The 16,112-nt window shown below is 43.9% G+C and overlaps 1 protein-coding gene across 2 annotated transcripts in view; it reads left to right on the top strand.

Moving 5' to 3' along the window:
* NCAPG (non-SMC condensin I complex subunit G) overlaps positions 1–16,112 on the top strand; it is a 181,067-nt gene that overhangs the window by 100,849 nt on the left and 64,106 nt on the right. For both annotated transcript variants that reach the window (XM_033948685.1, XM_033948693.1), the window contains exon 14: positions 6,986–7,105. In XM_033948685.1, the coding sequence (XP_033804576.1) occupies positions 6,986–7,105 (120 nt within the window). The remainder of the gene's footprint in view (positions 1–6,985; positions 7,106–16,112) is intronic.

Below are 16,112 nucleotides of genomic sequence, written 5' to 3'. Positions count from 1 at the left end.
GCAGGCCTTGGGTGTGATTGTATGTGATGATCTTAAGGTGGCCAAACAGGTTGAAAAGGTGATGGCGAAAGGTAGAAGGACGCTAGGTTGTATAGGGAGCGGTATGGCCAGTAGGAAAAAGGAGTTATTGATGCCTGTATATAAGACTCTGGTGAGACCTCATTTAGAATATTATGTACAAGTCTGGAGACCGCACTTCAAAAAGATATAAAAAGAATGGAGTTGGTCCAGAGGAAGGCTACTAAAATGGTGTGTAGTCTTCATGATAAGGCTTATGGGGACAGACTTAAAAGACCTCAGTTTGTATACTTTGGAGGAAAGGCGGGGAGGGGAGATATGATAGTCGTTTAAATTCCTACATAATATAAATGTGCATGAGTCGAGTCTCTTTCATTTGGAGGGCATAGGATGAAGTTAAGAGGTGATAGGCTCAGGAGTATAATCTGAGAAAATACTTTTTTAAGGAAAGGGTGGTGGATGCGTGGAACAGTCTCCCAGAAGAGGTGGTGGAAACAGACTGTGTCTGAATTTAAGAGGGCCTGGGATAGGCATGTGGGATCTCTCAGACAGAGAAGAGATAATGATTACTGTGGATGGGCAGACTAGATGGGCCTTTGGCCTTTATCTGCCGTCATGTTTCTGTTTCTAATTGAAAAAAGTGATTGTAAAGTATAAACTTATAGTTTTGTACTGTCCTCCTTGGTATGCCTGGTTCTTTACCTCTTTTAATTTTGGAGCTCCTTTATTCTTTTCATTTATTTATGATTCTATGTACACAGCTATGATCTGTACATCAGTTCAGGTGGTATATCAAAAATTTTAATAAAATAATTGGGTTCACAACATTCTTGGGCATGGCACTCTTTAAGAAAGAGGAGGACAGTTAGAACTTTTTTTTTGGAGGGGAGCTATACACGTTCATTGTAGCTCAATTTTTCTATCCTCATGATAGTTGATCAAATTGGTGGAGGGCTGGCATTTTCCTTGAAGGAGGAATAGCCATCTGTTGAAATTGAATGCTGAGAAAATGATTGTATTTTAGGTTGGTGAAAAATCTAATTCTCCACCATCTTTCGGCCTTATTATTAAAGGTAGACAAATTGCCCTTATGAGTTTAGGGATGTGGTTAGATTCTACTTTAGAATGTGATGCCCAAATTTATTCAGCAGTATCCTCTGTTCTTGTGAAGTTGTGGCTACTGCATTGTATCTGTTCCATTTTCTTAGTAAATGATATGCAAAAATTGGCCCAGACATTTATTTCAACCAAATTGGACTACTGTAATTCCCCATATCTCGGTTCTTCAATATGAAAATTACAGAATATCGCTGATGAGATTATTTTAGGGACACAGAGGTGGAAAATAGATGCTTCTTTACTTAAGCTGTTACATTGACTTCCAGTAGAGTGTAGGGATATTTCCGTATTCACACCTGAAGGTTAGGCCTCTATGATGTCATCAAGCCTTGTTTCAAGAATCTCTCTGCAAGCAACTTTCCAGCATGAATTTTGCAAGAAGTAAGAAGTACACAGCTTTGCTGTTTCTGCCTGATGCATTATGAGGATGTACCCAAATGTTGCTATTCAAGGGCATTCATCTGTGCTTTAATAATGGGACAGTGTGAATCTTGAAGAAATTATTCTGTTCTTATCTGTCTAACGGCCCTGGGTCTTCCAGCATATATGATACTTTGTACAGAAAGGCTATTCATCAAGTTCTGTTTCTGGATTGGTCCGAGGAAGTCATCTGATGAGATTCAAGAAAAGAAAGGTGCTAATTAATTAATAATTAGTTAGTCTGTGATAAGGTCCGGGGAAGCTCAGATCTGCTCACAGATGTTCTAATTGTAAACTTTTTCTTTCAATAATTAGACTTGTAAGTTACCTCGTGTGATTCTCTGCCTAAGAGATAGAAATTCGGACATTTAAAAACTGTTCTGAATTTAGCACAGATAAACGGAACTTATTGCTGATGATTTATAGCCTCATCAAGGATTTTCAACACGTGTAACTTTTACAACGGTATTCCTGACGTCTTTCAGCTGACAAGAAGTTTTCTCTTCCACCTAATTGTGCCGGAGAGGCTAATTGAGGGTGAGCATACGGAAATTACTTTTATTAGCTTGGGAATTAGATAGGAATCAATTGTGATAAAGGTAAAGGGTTGGAAAGTTACCTGGGTGATAATATAATCATTTGCTAATCAGGGATTATTATTATAAGGAATAGTGTGTGTTTAACAAGAAGTTTTACTTAATTGTCTAACCATTAGATTGTGATAATCATGTACTGAGTTTCATTTGTGTAATTAGATATTTTGAACAATATTTAGATTCTGCAGCTGGCTTGTGAATTATATTTTTCTATTTTCATAATAAAGATATTTCTCATTAGCCTGGGTTTTGTGTCGTATAATTAGACCTTGATATTTGAACTTGAATAAGAGGTTATGGTTTTCCCTAGACCACTTAACAGAGATGTAACGTGTTTATAATACTGCTAAGTGAACCTATGGTTTTCCCGGACGAGCCCCCAAAATCTGTAGAAGGATTTATGGTTCACTTAGCAGTATTATAAACACGTTACATCTCTGTTAAGTGGTCTAGGGAAAACCATAACCTCTTATTCAAGCATCATAATGCATCAGGCAGAAACAGCAAAGCTGTGTACTTCTTACTTCTTGCAAAATTCATGCTGGAAAGTTGCTTGCAGAGAGATTCTTGAAACAAGGCTTGATGACATCATAGAGGCCTAACCTTCAGGTGTGAATACGGAAATATCCCTACAAGAGTCCTGGGCAAGCTTGAAAGTTCTTTGTTTACCTTTCAAGGCTTGGTAAGCAATCTGGTCAGCAATTTCATGTTTGAGTTCTTTTAGTACCCTGGCTGATGAGATGGAGCGCTCTCAGAATAAAGACACTTCCTTGGAAGTTAGAAGTCAGCTGGCTTTAAAGGCCTTTACACACACTGCTCAGTATGATGATGCTATTTCAGATTACTTGTATGAGATCTATATAATCCTGTGCATTTTAATTCTGTACTAAAATGTGATTAATATCACCTGCATTTATGGTTTAGTGTTGTGCTGATACATCCCCATTTTTATTCTGTCTGGTCCTTAAACAAGTTTTATAATATGTTTTATAATATGTTCACTATTATAATTCTTTTTATCTCTATTTAGATTTATAATTGTGTGATGTATTGATTTTTATTAATTAATATTTAGTTGTGCATTAATCCTTGTATGTAATATTTGTTTTAAATATGTTTACATTTTTTTAGTTTTTTTAGTTATTTTAAAATATAATTGTGGTCTTTTATTCTTACCTCATGATATATATAGTCTTCTCAGGATTTCTTAGAACTAATAGTACATGGTTGTTGTTTATGTATATTATTTTATACTTTTATGACTATTTCGCTTTTTTTATCCTTATTTTTTTATTTTATAGCTACCACTATACAGTTTTTTTGTGACTTTTTGTTTTTCCCTCTATTTTATCCATGGTATGTACCTTATTACCTTTCATCTATGGTCACATTATTTATGTTTTCTTTCTCTCTCTTATTCCTCTCGCTCTATTGTCCTTTTCCTATGGGTCACGCTTTCTTTGTGTGTCAATCTTTGCCTTTTACACATATATTTTCACATATTTTTGGTATATATTTATAGTTTATTAATGTCACTTATCTTATTTGTGCATGTATTTTATCTCCACGTTTGTTCCTTTTATTTATATATTTTTCTTCTTGTGCACATGCGTACTTTTGTCGTACCTTTCACAAACTTTGGTATAAGTTCGTTTGATACACCATCCTTTTGTTATGATGGATTCTTAGTCATTTGTTATGTATCTTTTAATTATAATATATATTTTATGTTATATTTGTACTCTATTAGGACCCCTGGCGAAGGTTTGTCCGAAACACAGACCGTGTCGGGTCCCCTGATTGGTAAAGGGTTTTAAAAAATTTTTATATATTTTTTTGTCACAAATAAATTTTGCCTGCGTCTTGTACAGATCTGCAGTTTTGTCTTGTTTACTTCAGGAAGCAGTATGAAATGAACCCTCATCAGGTTCATGCACAGCTATATACACTGCGACCTAAACTTCCTCTCTCAGATCACCTACTCATCACTTTTATACTGAGCCTTTCCATAGCCAGTACTAAGAGGAACCTTATACAGAACAAGAATTTTTGGACTAGAAAACTTGATAAGGTTAATCATGATCAAATATCTCCATTAAGTAAACATCTCCCAGTAGATTTTACCATTAAATCCTTAGATGACCTTAACCCTTGTGCTGTTAATGTAACCCTTTGAGTGTTAACTGCGAATGTACCTTAAATTCATGTAACTGTAACCTATGTACTGTAATTACTTTACAACTGTGAATATTAATTTGTAACCCGTTCTGAGCTCTCTGGGGAGGATGGGACATAAACCAAATAGTATCATAGTAATATAGTAGATGACAGCAGATAAAGACCCGAATGGTCCATCCAGTCTGCCCAACCTGATTCAATCTAAAAATTTGTTGGGGGTTTTTTTTTTCTTCTTCTTCTTAGCTATGTCTGAGCAAGAATCCAAAGCTCTGCCCGGTACTGTTCTTAGGTTCCAACTACTGAAGTCTCCGTCAAAGCTCACTCCAGTCCATCTACACCCTCCCAGCCATTAAAGCCCTCCCCAGCCCATCCTCCACCAAACGGCCATATACAGACACAGATCGTGCAAGTCTGCCCAGTACTGGCCTTATTTCTTCAATAATTACTATTCTTTTCTGATTCTAGATCCTCTGTGTTCATGCCACACTTTTTTGAACTCCGTCACGTTTTCATCTCCACCAGAGCTATTTCTCTATTTTCATATTACGGCATGGCATGAGCCTGGAGTATCTGGTGTCACCCTTGCTATCTGCACTTCTAATTGAGTCTCTAGCTCAGAATTCTGATGAAATCAGGAAATAGAGATGTTTCATATAGGAGGAAGAGAGCATAAGGGATCCCTCTTTGCGGATGATTTATTGGTGATGACATGAGGTACAGAACATGCATTGGTGGCTCTGCAACATTTGATGAAAATATGGCAAATTGTAGAGATTTAGAGTCAGTCTCGCTAAAACAGAAATCTTGAATGTGTCTGTGCCTGTTGCACAGGAGCTCATCCTTAAGAAACAGTTCCCTTTCTGTTGCGTTACTAAATCCATAAAATATTTTGCAGTTTGGATGCAGATCCAAATTTTTTCAGATGAGCCACTATCTCGGATCATTAAGTATTTGGAGTGGGTCTTGTTTTGGATGGTGGTATTTATCTGATTCCTTTATTTTTTTTAGGTTTTGCCTATTGAAGTGTTTAAATTCTTGTTTCAAAAGTGGCATAGGAAATTTTTCAAGTTTATATGAGGAAAATGAAAATTCAGGGAGACCAGTGAGACTTATGTTTCAGGTTAAAAGAAAAGGAGGTTTGGAAATTCCTAATTTAGAGAAGTATTATCAGGCAGCGCTTTTGGACTAGCAAGTACCACTACCCAAGCAATGAGTTATAGTTTCCTTAATAGTTATAATTTGAGGTACTTCCCATGGACAGTGACACTGGGAGGAGATTACAAAAGAATAAGAAACCCCTTTATGGGATTATGGTTGCAGGTGCATTCTTCACTATTCACTAGGCTTTTCTTCAGGCAGGTTTAGATAAAGGTTTAGTGGTGGCCTCCCTTAAAGTTCAGGTAGCAGGCCTTTCATGCGTCGGGGCACGCAGGGATTCTAGTTCGTTTCTATGATGGGCACTTCATTTGCATCCTCCTTTCCCTTCGTGGATTCGTATGGCCACTTACGCGGCTTCTTTCACCCACGGCAAGCAGCTGCTGGTTTTCCTTAAGGCCCACTCAACTAGAAGTATTGCTGCTTTGTGGGTGGAGTCTCGTGCAATTCATCCAGATGACATTTGCAGGGCGACTCTTCATACCTTTACCCAGTTTTACCATGTGGTTGTGGTGGCTCGCTCTGATGCCGTTTTTGGGACTTTGGTGTAGCGGACAGTCTTTTCTGTTCCTCCCTAGAGGCTGCCATTGCTTTGGTATGTCACCTAACGTACTGAATCTGGAAGAGATGTAACAGAATGGAAGATTAGGTTTTCATCTTTGATAATCTTCTTTCTGTTAGTCTCTGGAGGATTCAGTGCGACCTGCCCTCTCAGTCATTCTGCATTGCTGGTTTTCTTTGGCTTCGGTTATTCTCCTTCCAGCCAGTAGATGGGTCCTGTGGGGAGTTTTCTTTTCTGTGAGTATGCATATTACTTCATATGGGTGTTTGTTGCACACAGCAGGATTGTTCTACATTGTTCAATGTTTTTCTGGGTTGCCTTTTGCCTGTTACTTCTTTTCATGTTTTGCAGGGCAGACCAGTTCATAAATTGTTTATATTGCTGGGGAATTGCCATGGATTTGCTGAAGTATGTTGATTGGCTTTGGGACTGAACTGCAGGGGGGCTATAACTCTCTCTCCCTAAGTTGGGAAGAGCATATGCTCAGAAAAGTGTTTGGATTTCTGCAACTCCTGGATTGCGGGAAGGGATAGAACATCTAGTATACTAAATCCTCCAGGGACTAACAGAAGATTATTGAAGGTGACAATCCAATCTTCCATTGAGTGTTATCTATGATAGATATAGATTGATGGCAATACATTTCAGGAGATGGGTATTTTCTCCAAAAGGATCTATAGAGGAAGGAGGGAGGGAAAAAGTTGGGCGGGTAGATGTTTTGTTGATACATGCATTTAATACTATTCTTTCTCTTTGAGTTTCTTTTATCGTGGTTGTTGTGAAAGTTGGAAGATTGTATTTGGTAATATGTCCTTTGAAAATGAGAATAAAGATACAGTTAAAATAATGTCTGTTTACTTTCAGTGATCTTTTTTTATTTAATGCCATCTCTAAGCTATGCTTTAATGTTGCTTTTTTTTTCTTCTTGTTTTGTTAGATTCTGCCTGGTGTAACAAATGTTACTCCATCAGTCAGAAATATGGCTGTGTTGTGTCTGGGATGCTGTGCCCTACAGAATAAAGATTTTGCAAGTCAACATCTTACTTTGCTATTGCAGGTAAAAATATGTATGTCTATATCAGTGCAATCTCCAAGAAAAGGAGCAGAGCATGCCTGGTCTTGAAACTCCTCTTTATAAGTGAAAATTAAAATGTTTGCAAAGTAGTCTTAAACAGTCACTTAGACATATGGACTCAACATGGATTGTGTTTCGGCTAAGGTGCCTGCATCAGGAGTCCAAAATGATAAAAACAAACCAATAATGAGATCCGAATCTAGATAAAGTGGAATGACAACGGCTGTCTCATGTATTGTCAAACCGAACTTTGAGTCCATGATATGAATTATTTGCCATATATGTATGTGACAGTTTAAGACTACTTTGCAAATTTATGATTTGAAGCCATATGTCTATGTGATGATTTAAGATGACTATGCATACATATTTTATTTACTAATAAAGAGGAGTTTGAAGTCCAGGCATGCTCTGCTCCTTTTCTTGGATTTTGCTGCTTCTTGTGCAGAGGTGACTGTTTCCTTTGTTGTTGCTTGTCTTTATCAGCGCATCATCGATTATAATGGTATCTTATTTTGCATCTCAACGGTACTCGTAAATACTATCTGGTAAGCTTGATGCCTGAGAATTCTACGAGGTCAATGCATAAATAATGCACTTTTTTTTTATTTACATGTTTTGTTGTTTTTTGGGTTTTTTTTTTTAAAGTATTTCTTTACAATTCTTCAATATAGTCTCCTTGCTTTGCAATGACCGAGTCTCAACGTCCGGGAAGCTTCATTATTCCATCCAAGACATCATTTTTGTTCAGTTGCTGAATGGCTCAGGTACCGGCAGAAAAAAGCTCTTCAAGAGATGCAAAATGATGTCCACACATAGGTTGTTTCAACTTTGGAAAAAGGTCGAAGTCTGGTGGACTCATGTCTGGACTGTAGGGAGCATGAGGTAGCACCTCCCAGCTGTATTTGTGTAGTTTTTCAATGACGAGTGGAGAGCTCCATCTTCCCCATGGCCAAAAAAATTTCAACGAGCTCAATGATGATTTTTTTGCTTATGATTATGAAGGCATCATCATTACAGACAAAGTTCCATGTGGAAGAAGTGTCACATCAGTGTATTATCATGTTTTTTTGCAAAAAATGCGCAGAAAAATGCACAAAACCCGACATCAGTTGCTCTTGGTTGGGCCACTCATTCTTCATGACAACGCTCGTCCGCACATAGGGAATGTCATTGAAAAACTACATGAATACAGCTGGGAGGTGTTACATCTTGCTCCCTACAGTCCAGACATGAGTCCACCAGACTTCGACCTTTTTCCAAAGTTGAAATAACCTATGCGTGGACATTGTTTTGCATCTCTGGAAGAGCTTTTTTCTGCTGGTACCTGAACCATTCGGCAACTGAACAAAAACAGTGTTTTGGATGGAATAAGGAAGCTTCTTTAGCACTCTCCAGACCAGTAGAGGTTAATCTTTACGAATGGGTATATATCCAATCATGACCAGCAGGTGGAGACTGAAAACAAAACTGTGGGACAGTATATAATATACTCCCTTCTCTATTTACATCAGTCTTTTTTCAGTCTCCAGGAGGTGTTGAGTGATCTGTACCCATCTCCCTTGGTAGGGCTGTTGGAATTTGTTTAGGGGGTTTCTAGTCCCTGTTTTTGGCCGGACAGAGCTTGGGCGGGCCCTGTTTGGGGGTCTGTCTGACCTCGGGGGTGTCAAACCCGGCAGGTCTCGAGTGGGGTCCCTCCCCCCAATTCCTCCACCTCCCCACATTTTTTTAGAGGAGCCTCAGCAATAAGCCTTGCCCCCTAAATCAAGAAACGCATATTGCTTTGAGAGCCAGTGGAGTCTGTTCTGAAAAAAAAAAAAAAATCTTGAGGTAGTGCCGGTCTGCAGGGTTGCTTCCCTGTCAGTTTACTGTATTTTACTGTATTTTTGCACTAACCGGCACTTTTTCTCCTAGCTAGGTCGTGTATGGAGCAATTGTGCCCTTCTCCGGGGGAGTTTGACACAATTTGGGCCTGAAATCGGCGGTTTGGGCCGGTGTGGTCATGGAGCTCTGTCGGCAGCGGCTGCAGGCATCCAGAGCTCCCCGGCCTTAGTGCCTCGTGAGCCGGCTGAAGGCAGTGAGGCAGCCCAGTCTGCTCTCACTACCTCCGGAGGGATTCCCCGAACCGCCGACATAGGGGAAAAAGGATTCCCTCTCAGCTGATTTTTCAACAGCTGATGTTGACTTGCCTGCTTTTGCCTGGGACAGTTTAGGTTTCCCAGCCGCTACAGGCCCTGGAGGGGTTATTTTTGGCGGGATCTTCGCCATTTTGACAGACAGTTCCCTGCATTTTGTCTGCAATCTCAGGTGACCTTCCCCCTGTATTACAAACACAAGGGCAGGTTTCAGCAGGGACCCCCTGGGGACCCCCAGGGTTTTTTTGCCCACAATTTAATTTCTTTCTTTGTGCAGACAATTGGGGGTCCCACGTGCACCTGGGGGGTTTCAGGGGTGGTTTCCCTCCGTGCCCCCTGTGGCTTTGCCTCCCTCTTTTCGTTTGGCGTCCCCTCTTTCTCCTCCCTCATCCAAGCGTCCGCGGGGGGCTTGGATTGCAAATTGGAGGTCAGAGGAGCATGTTGGCGTGGTTGAGGACCTGGCCGCTTTGGCGGGCTTCCAGGATGCTCTAGAGGGGACGGCCGCTGGCAGCGGGGCGTCGGATTTCCCGTCTTCCAGAGCAGATGCGTCCGTGGTGCGCTTTTTATTCAGAGGGATGAGCTTTTAGACCTGATGTAGCAGGTCTCCTCGGTGCTGAATTTTTGAAGTTGCACCACCGGAGACCCTGCGTATGGGGGCCCCTCTGCTTTAGGGGGGTCTGTCCTGTTTCCCGCTCTTTTCCTGTGCGTCAGGATTTTGTGCTGGCGCAGTGGACTACGGGCACCATTTTGGTTGGTGCGTGCCTTGGCTCATGGGTATCCCATCCCGGAGAAGGATAGGGCTACCTTAATTTCGCCAGTGGTGGACGCGGTGGTCTCGGCATTTACTAAGCGGCATACCGTGCCTGTTACGGACGGTTCTGCTCTTAGGGTCTCTGAGGAGCGTACGTTAGAGACACTTCCTAAGTATAATTTTGATGTCTCTGCCTTGGGGGTCCAGGCGGCTATTTGTGTGGGGCTGGTGGCTCGCACCGTGTTTCGGTGGTCTGAGCGTGTCCTGGATCGTGAGTCTGATGACTGGTCCTTAGTGGATCAGGAGGTGGTGAAGATTGAGATGACTGCCTCGTTCCTCTCGGTTGTTCTTTGTGACTTGGTACGGCTAAGTCTGGGTCTTTTGGTGGCCGCGCGCCGTACCTTGTGGCTTCGTGCTTGGTTGGCGGTTGCCGCATCCAAAACTGAACCTCCCAAAATTTCCCTTTCGGGGGTTGTTTTTGTTTGGAGAGGACTTAGATATGGTGGTTCAGACTCTGACGGACTCTAAGGTGCCCCGTCTGCCTGAGGACCATGCCCGCCCAACGTCTTGGGTTGGCATTGCCCGGGGGTGTCTCCGGGAATTTCGCAAGTTTCGCCTGGGGCTTGGGACTGCTTCTTTCCAGGCTTCCGGTTTTTTCCTGGGGTTGGTTGGCTTAGCGCATGCAGTCCTTTCAGGGGGCCCGTCGGGGGGCTGGGAGTTCCCCCCAGGTTCCCCTGCTGCCCGTCCTGCACGATGGCTCTTTGCCGGCGCCCCCTTTGGTTCCCGTGGGTGCCCGGCTGCGCAACTTTTTTCCCAAGTGGGCCGAGATCACGTCTGATCGGTGGGTCCTGGTAGTGGTGCGGAACGGTTATGTTATTGAATTTTGCCCGCTCTCTGCCGGATCGTATCTAGCCTTTCCATGTCAGGTGGCAAGGGAGACGCTAGCCTTTCACCAGACCCTTCAGCACTTGCTAGATCTCAAAGCAGTTGTCCAGTGTCCCCTCAGGAGTGCGGCACCGGCTGGTACGCCATTTCCTTTGTGGGGCCCTAAAAGGAAGGGACGTTTTGGCCCATCCTTGGTTTAAACCGGAGTCAACAGTGCTCTCAGAATTCCCTTTTATTCACATGGACACACTGCAGTCTGTCCTTCTGGCAGTTCTGCCGGGGGAGTTCCTGACTTCTCTCGCTCTGGCGGAGGCCTTCTTGCCTGTTTCCATTCGGGCCTCTCATCAGCTCTTTCTTCGCTTTGCGATATTGGGTCAGCACTATCAGTTCTGTGTGCTTCCCTTGGGCCTGGCCACGACTCCCTGGACGTTCACCAAGGTGATGGTGGTCGTCGTGGCGGCATTGCAGTTGGAGGGCATTCTGGTGCACCCCTACTGGGATGACTGGTTGATTCAGGCAAAGTCGTTGCAGGAGAGCAAACGAGTTGCGGCTCGGGTGATTGAGTTTCTCAGGTCACTGGGCAGGTGGTCAACCTTTCCAAGAGTTGGTTGGGCCCAGCTAAGCATCTGGAGTACCTTGGGGTTCTGTTCGACACCTTGGGGAAGGTCTTCCTTCCAGAGGCCCGGGTAAGCAAATTGCAATCTCAGCTTCGCCTTCTTTTGGCGTCCTCGGACGCAGGATTTCCTCCAAATCTTGGGTGAGGTGGGCACGGGCCCATATGTGACCTCTTCAGTATGCTCTGCTCCGGAGGTGGTCACCCCAGAGGCACAGTTTGGATGTCCCTATCCCTCTGCGAGGCTTGGCACGCTGCAGTCTTCATTGATGGCTCCAGACCTCTCATTTGGTCCAGAGGGTGAATCTGGATCTATCGCAGTGGACGGTGCTTCTCACGGATGCCGGTCTCCTCGGTTTGGGGGGGGGGCTCAGTGTCTAAGTCACTCAGCTCAGGGCACCTGGTCCATGGAGGAGGCGTCCTGGTCGATCAACGTGTTGGAGACCAGAGCCATCCGTTTGGCGCTGTTAGCCATCCGCTCCCTCTTGATGGGCAAGTCGCTCAGAATCCTGTCTGACAATGCCATGGCGGTGGTTTATGTCAGATCATTGGGGCACCAAGAGCGCTCAGGTGGCGCAGGAGGCATAGTAACATAGTAACATAGTAGATGACGGCAGATAAAGACCCGAATGGTCCATCCAGTCTGCCCAACCTGATTCAATTTAAATTTTTTCTTCTTAGCTATTTCTGGACAAGAATCCAAAGCTTTACCCTGTACTGTGCTTGGGTTCCAACTGCCGAAATCTCTGTTAAGACTTACTCCAGCCCATCTACACCCTCCCAGCCATTGAAGCCCTCCCCAGCCTTCCTCCACCAGCCTTCCTCCACCAAACGGCCATGTACAGACACAGACAGTGCAAGTCTGCCCAGTACTGGCCTTAGTTCAATATTTAATATTATTTTCTGATTCTAAATCCTCTGTATTCATCCCATGCTTATTTGAACTCAGTCACAGTTTTACTCTCCACCACCTCTCTCGGGAGCGCATTCCAGGCATCCACTACCCTCTCCGTAAAGTAGAATTTCCTAACATTGCCCCTGAATCTACCACCCCTCAACCTTAAATTATGTCCTCTGGTTTTACCATTTTCCTTTCTCTGGAAAAGATTTTGTTCTACGTTAATACCCTTCAAGTATTTGAACGTCTGAATCATATCTTCCCTGTCTCTCCTTTCCTCTAGGGCAGTGTTTTTCAACCGCTGTTCCGCGGCACACTAGTGTGCCGCGAGATGTTGCCTGGTGTGCCGCAGGGCCGCCGGGCCCGGAGCTGACAGGGGGCCCGAGGCAGGGGCGCCAGTAGCTCGCCAAGGCAAAGTGAGTCGATCACCCAGGACTCACTTTGTCCTGGGTGATCGACTCACTTTGCCTTGGCGAGCTACTGGCGCCGCTGCCATCGGGGAACAGGACCCACCAATGGATAACAGGCCCCAAAGCCGACGCCGACGCATGCTCTCCCTGACGTCAATTCTGCAGTCGGAGAGGAAGTTCGGGCCAGCCAATCGCTGTCTGGCTGGGCGGAACTTCCTCTCCTATTGCAGAATTGACGTCAGGGAGAGCATGCGTCGGCTTTGGGGCCTGTTATCCATTGGTGGGTCCTGTTCCCCGATGGCAGCGGCAGTGGCAGTGGCTTGGGGAACGGCAGGGAGAAAGAAAGAAAGGGGGCAGGCAGGGAAACAGAAGGAAAGAAGAGAAAAAGAAAGAAAGGTCAGGGAGAGAGGAAGAAAAAGTTGGGGGAGGGAATGAGGTGTGGAGGAGAGAAAGCATACAGGCTGATAGAAGGGAAGAAAGATTGGATGCACAGTCAGAAGAAGAAAGTGCAACCAGAAATCACCAGACAAGGTAGGAAAAATGATTTTATTTTAAATTTAGCAAAGTGGAGGCAGTATTACCACAGTTTTCGAAGGAATTTGCCCAAATAACTTAATAGTTAACTGGGTAAATTCCCAGAGATGAAAACTTCCCTTCACTTACTATGCACAGTTCTGAATTTATATCTGCTGTCTATATTTTACAATATGGTCACCTTTTACTAAACCGCAATAGTGGTTTTTAGCGCAGGGAGCCTATGAGCGTCAAGAGCAGCGCTGGACATTCAGCGCAGCTCCCTGCGCTAAAAACTGCTATTGTGGTTTAATAAAAAGGATGGAGGGTATATATGTCTATTTTTGTATGCTATAAAAACCAAATACAGAGAGAGACTGAGAGCTGTTGACGAAGAGCTACGTGTGTGTCTTTCTTCGATTCCAGCCAGAATATCAGCTTTGTGTTCAGCCAAACAGGTTTCGCACTGAATAAAGTATTTTATAATTTTTCACTATTCTGATTACTTAATATTTCATAATAAAGTAATTATAAAATACTTTCTTTGTGTTTATTTGATTCCTATTCAAGAGAATTACTTTATATATAGTCAATATAGGCAGAGAGTTAAATTTTTTAACATTTTCTAATGGTGGTGTGCCTCGTGATTTTTTTCATGAAACAAGTGTGCCTTTGCCCAAAAAAGGTTGAAAAACACTGCTCTAGGGTATACATATTCAGGGCTTCCAGTCTCTCCTCATACGTCTTCTGGCGCAAGCCTCCTATCATCTTCATTGCCCTCCTCTGGACTGCCTCAAGTCTTCTTACGTCCTTCGCCAGATACAGTCTCCAAAATTGAACACAATACTCCAAGTGGGGCCTTACCAATGACCAGTACAGGGGCATCAACACCTTCTACTGACTACGCCTCTCTTTATACAGCCCAGCATCCTTTTGGCAGCAGTCACTGCCTTGTCACACTGTTTTTTCGCCATTAGATCTTTGGACACTTATCACCCCAAGGTCCCTCTTCCCGTCCGTGAATATCAGCTTCTCTCCTCCCAGCATATACTGTTCCTTCCTATTATTAATCCCCAAATGCATTACTCTGCATTTCTTTGCATTGAATTTTAGTTGCCAGGCATTAGACCATTCCTCTAACTTTTGCAGATCCTTTTTCACATTTTCAACTCCCTCTTCGATGTCTACTCTGTTACAAATCTTGGTATCATCTGCAAAAAGGCACACTTTTCCTTCTAACCCTTCAGCAATGTCACTCACAAACATATTGAACAGGATTGGCCCCAGCACCGAACCCTGAGGGACTCCACTACTCACCTTTCCTTCCTTCGAGCGACTTCCATTAACCACCACCGTCTGGCGTCTGTCCGATAGCCATTTTCTGACCCAGTTCACCACTTTGGGTCTTAACTTCAGCCCTTCAAGTTTGTTCAACAGCCTCCTATGAGGAACTGTATCAAAGGCTTTGCTGAAATCCAAGTAAATTACATCTAGCATATGTCCTCGATCCAGCTCTCTGGTCACCCAATCAAAAAATTCAATCAGGTTCGTTTGGCACGATTTACCTTTTGTAAAGCCATGTTGCCTCGGATCCTGTAACCCATTAGATTCAATGAAGTACACTATCCTTTCTTTCAGCAACACTTCCATTATTTTTCCAACAACTGAAGTGAGGCTCACCGGCCTGTAGTTTCCTGCTTCATCCCTGTGACCACTTTTATGAATAGGGACCACATCCGCTCTCCTCCAATCCCCAGGAATCACTTCTGTCTCTAGAGATTTGTTGAACAAGTCTTTAATAGGACTCGCCAGAACCTCTCTGAGTTCCCTTAGTATCCTGGGATGGATCCCATCTGGTCTCATCACTTTGTCCATCTTCAGTTTTTCAAGTTGCTCATAAACCCCTCCTCCGTGAATGGCGCAGAATCTACTCCATTTTCTCGAGTAACTTTGCCAGACAATCTCGGTCCTTCTCCAGGATTTTCTTCTGTGAACACAGAACAGAAGTATTTGTTTAGCACATTTGCGCTCGGCTCATGCTTTGGGCAGAGTCACACCTTCTGGACCTCTCGGCCTCTCACATAGCTGGGGTGGAGAATGTTCAGGCGGACTTCCTCAGTCGTCACATCTTAGATCCCAGAGAGTGGTGGCTTTTCAGTTGATAGTGCAGGCTTGGGGTCAGCCCCTGATTGACCTCATGGCCACGAGTGGCAATGCTGAGGTGTTCCACTTCTTCAGTCATCGCAGGGATGGACTTGCCGAGGGTCTGGATGCTCTGGTTCAACCATGGCCAACAGACAGGCTGTTGTACATGTTCCCTCCATGGCCATTAGTGGGCAGAGTTCTTCTCCGCATTGTTCGCCATCCGGGTCTGGTGGTTCTGGTGGCTCCGGATTGGCCTCGACATCCGTGGTATGTGGATCTGGTGACACTCTGGGGGCGGATCCTCTTCCTCTGCCTCTCTTGGACAACCTTATGATGCAGAGTCCCATTCCCATGTTCGACCCGTCTCCCTTCTGTCTTATGGCTTGGCTTTTGAAAGGGGTCGCTTTGGTAAGAAGGGGTATTCAGATAAGGTGATTTCTACACTCTTAGGATCCTGGAGGCTTTCTACCTCTCAGGCTTCTGTGCGGGTTTGGAGCCTCTTTGAGGGGTGGTGCCAGGCGTGGGGAGTGGTCTCTTTTCGCGCTTCTCTACCTAACATCCTAGAGTTCTTGCAAGATGGCCTGAATAACGGCCTGGCTTGGTCTTCTCTCTGGGTTCAGCTTGTGGCCTTGTCAGCCT

This window comes from Geotrypetes seraphini, chromosome 1, assembly GCF_902459505.1.
Source record: "Geotrypetes seraphini chromosome 1, aGeoSer1.1, whole genome shotgun sequence".
Taxonomy (NCBI): domain Eukaryota; kingdom Metazoa; phylum Chordata; class Amphibia; order Gymnophiona; family Dermophiidae; genus Geotrypetes; species Geotrypetes seraphini.
The sequence above is the reverse complement of the archived record's forward strand: the minus strand, read 5'-3'. Positions and strand labels throughout refer to the sequence as shown.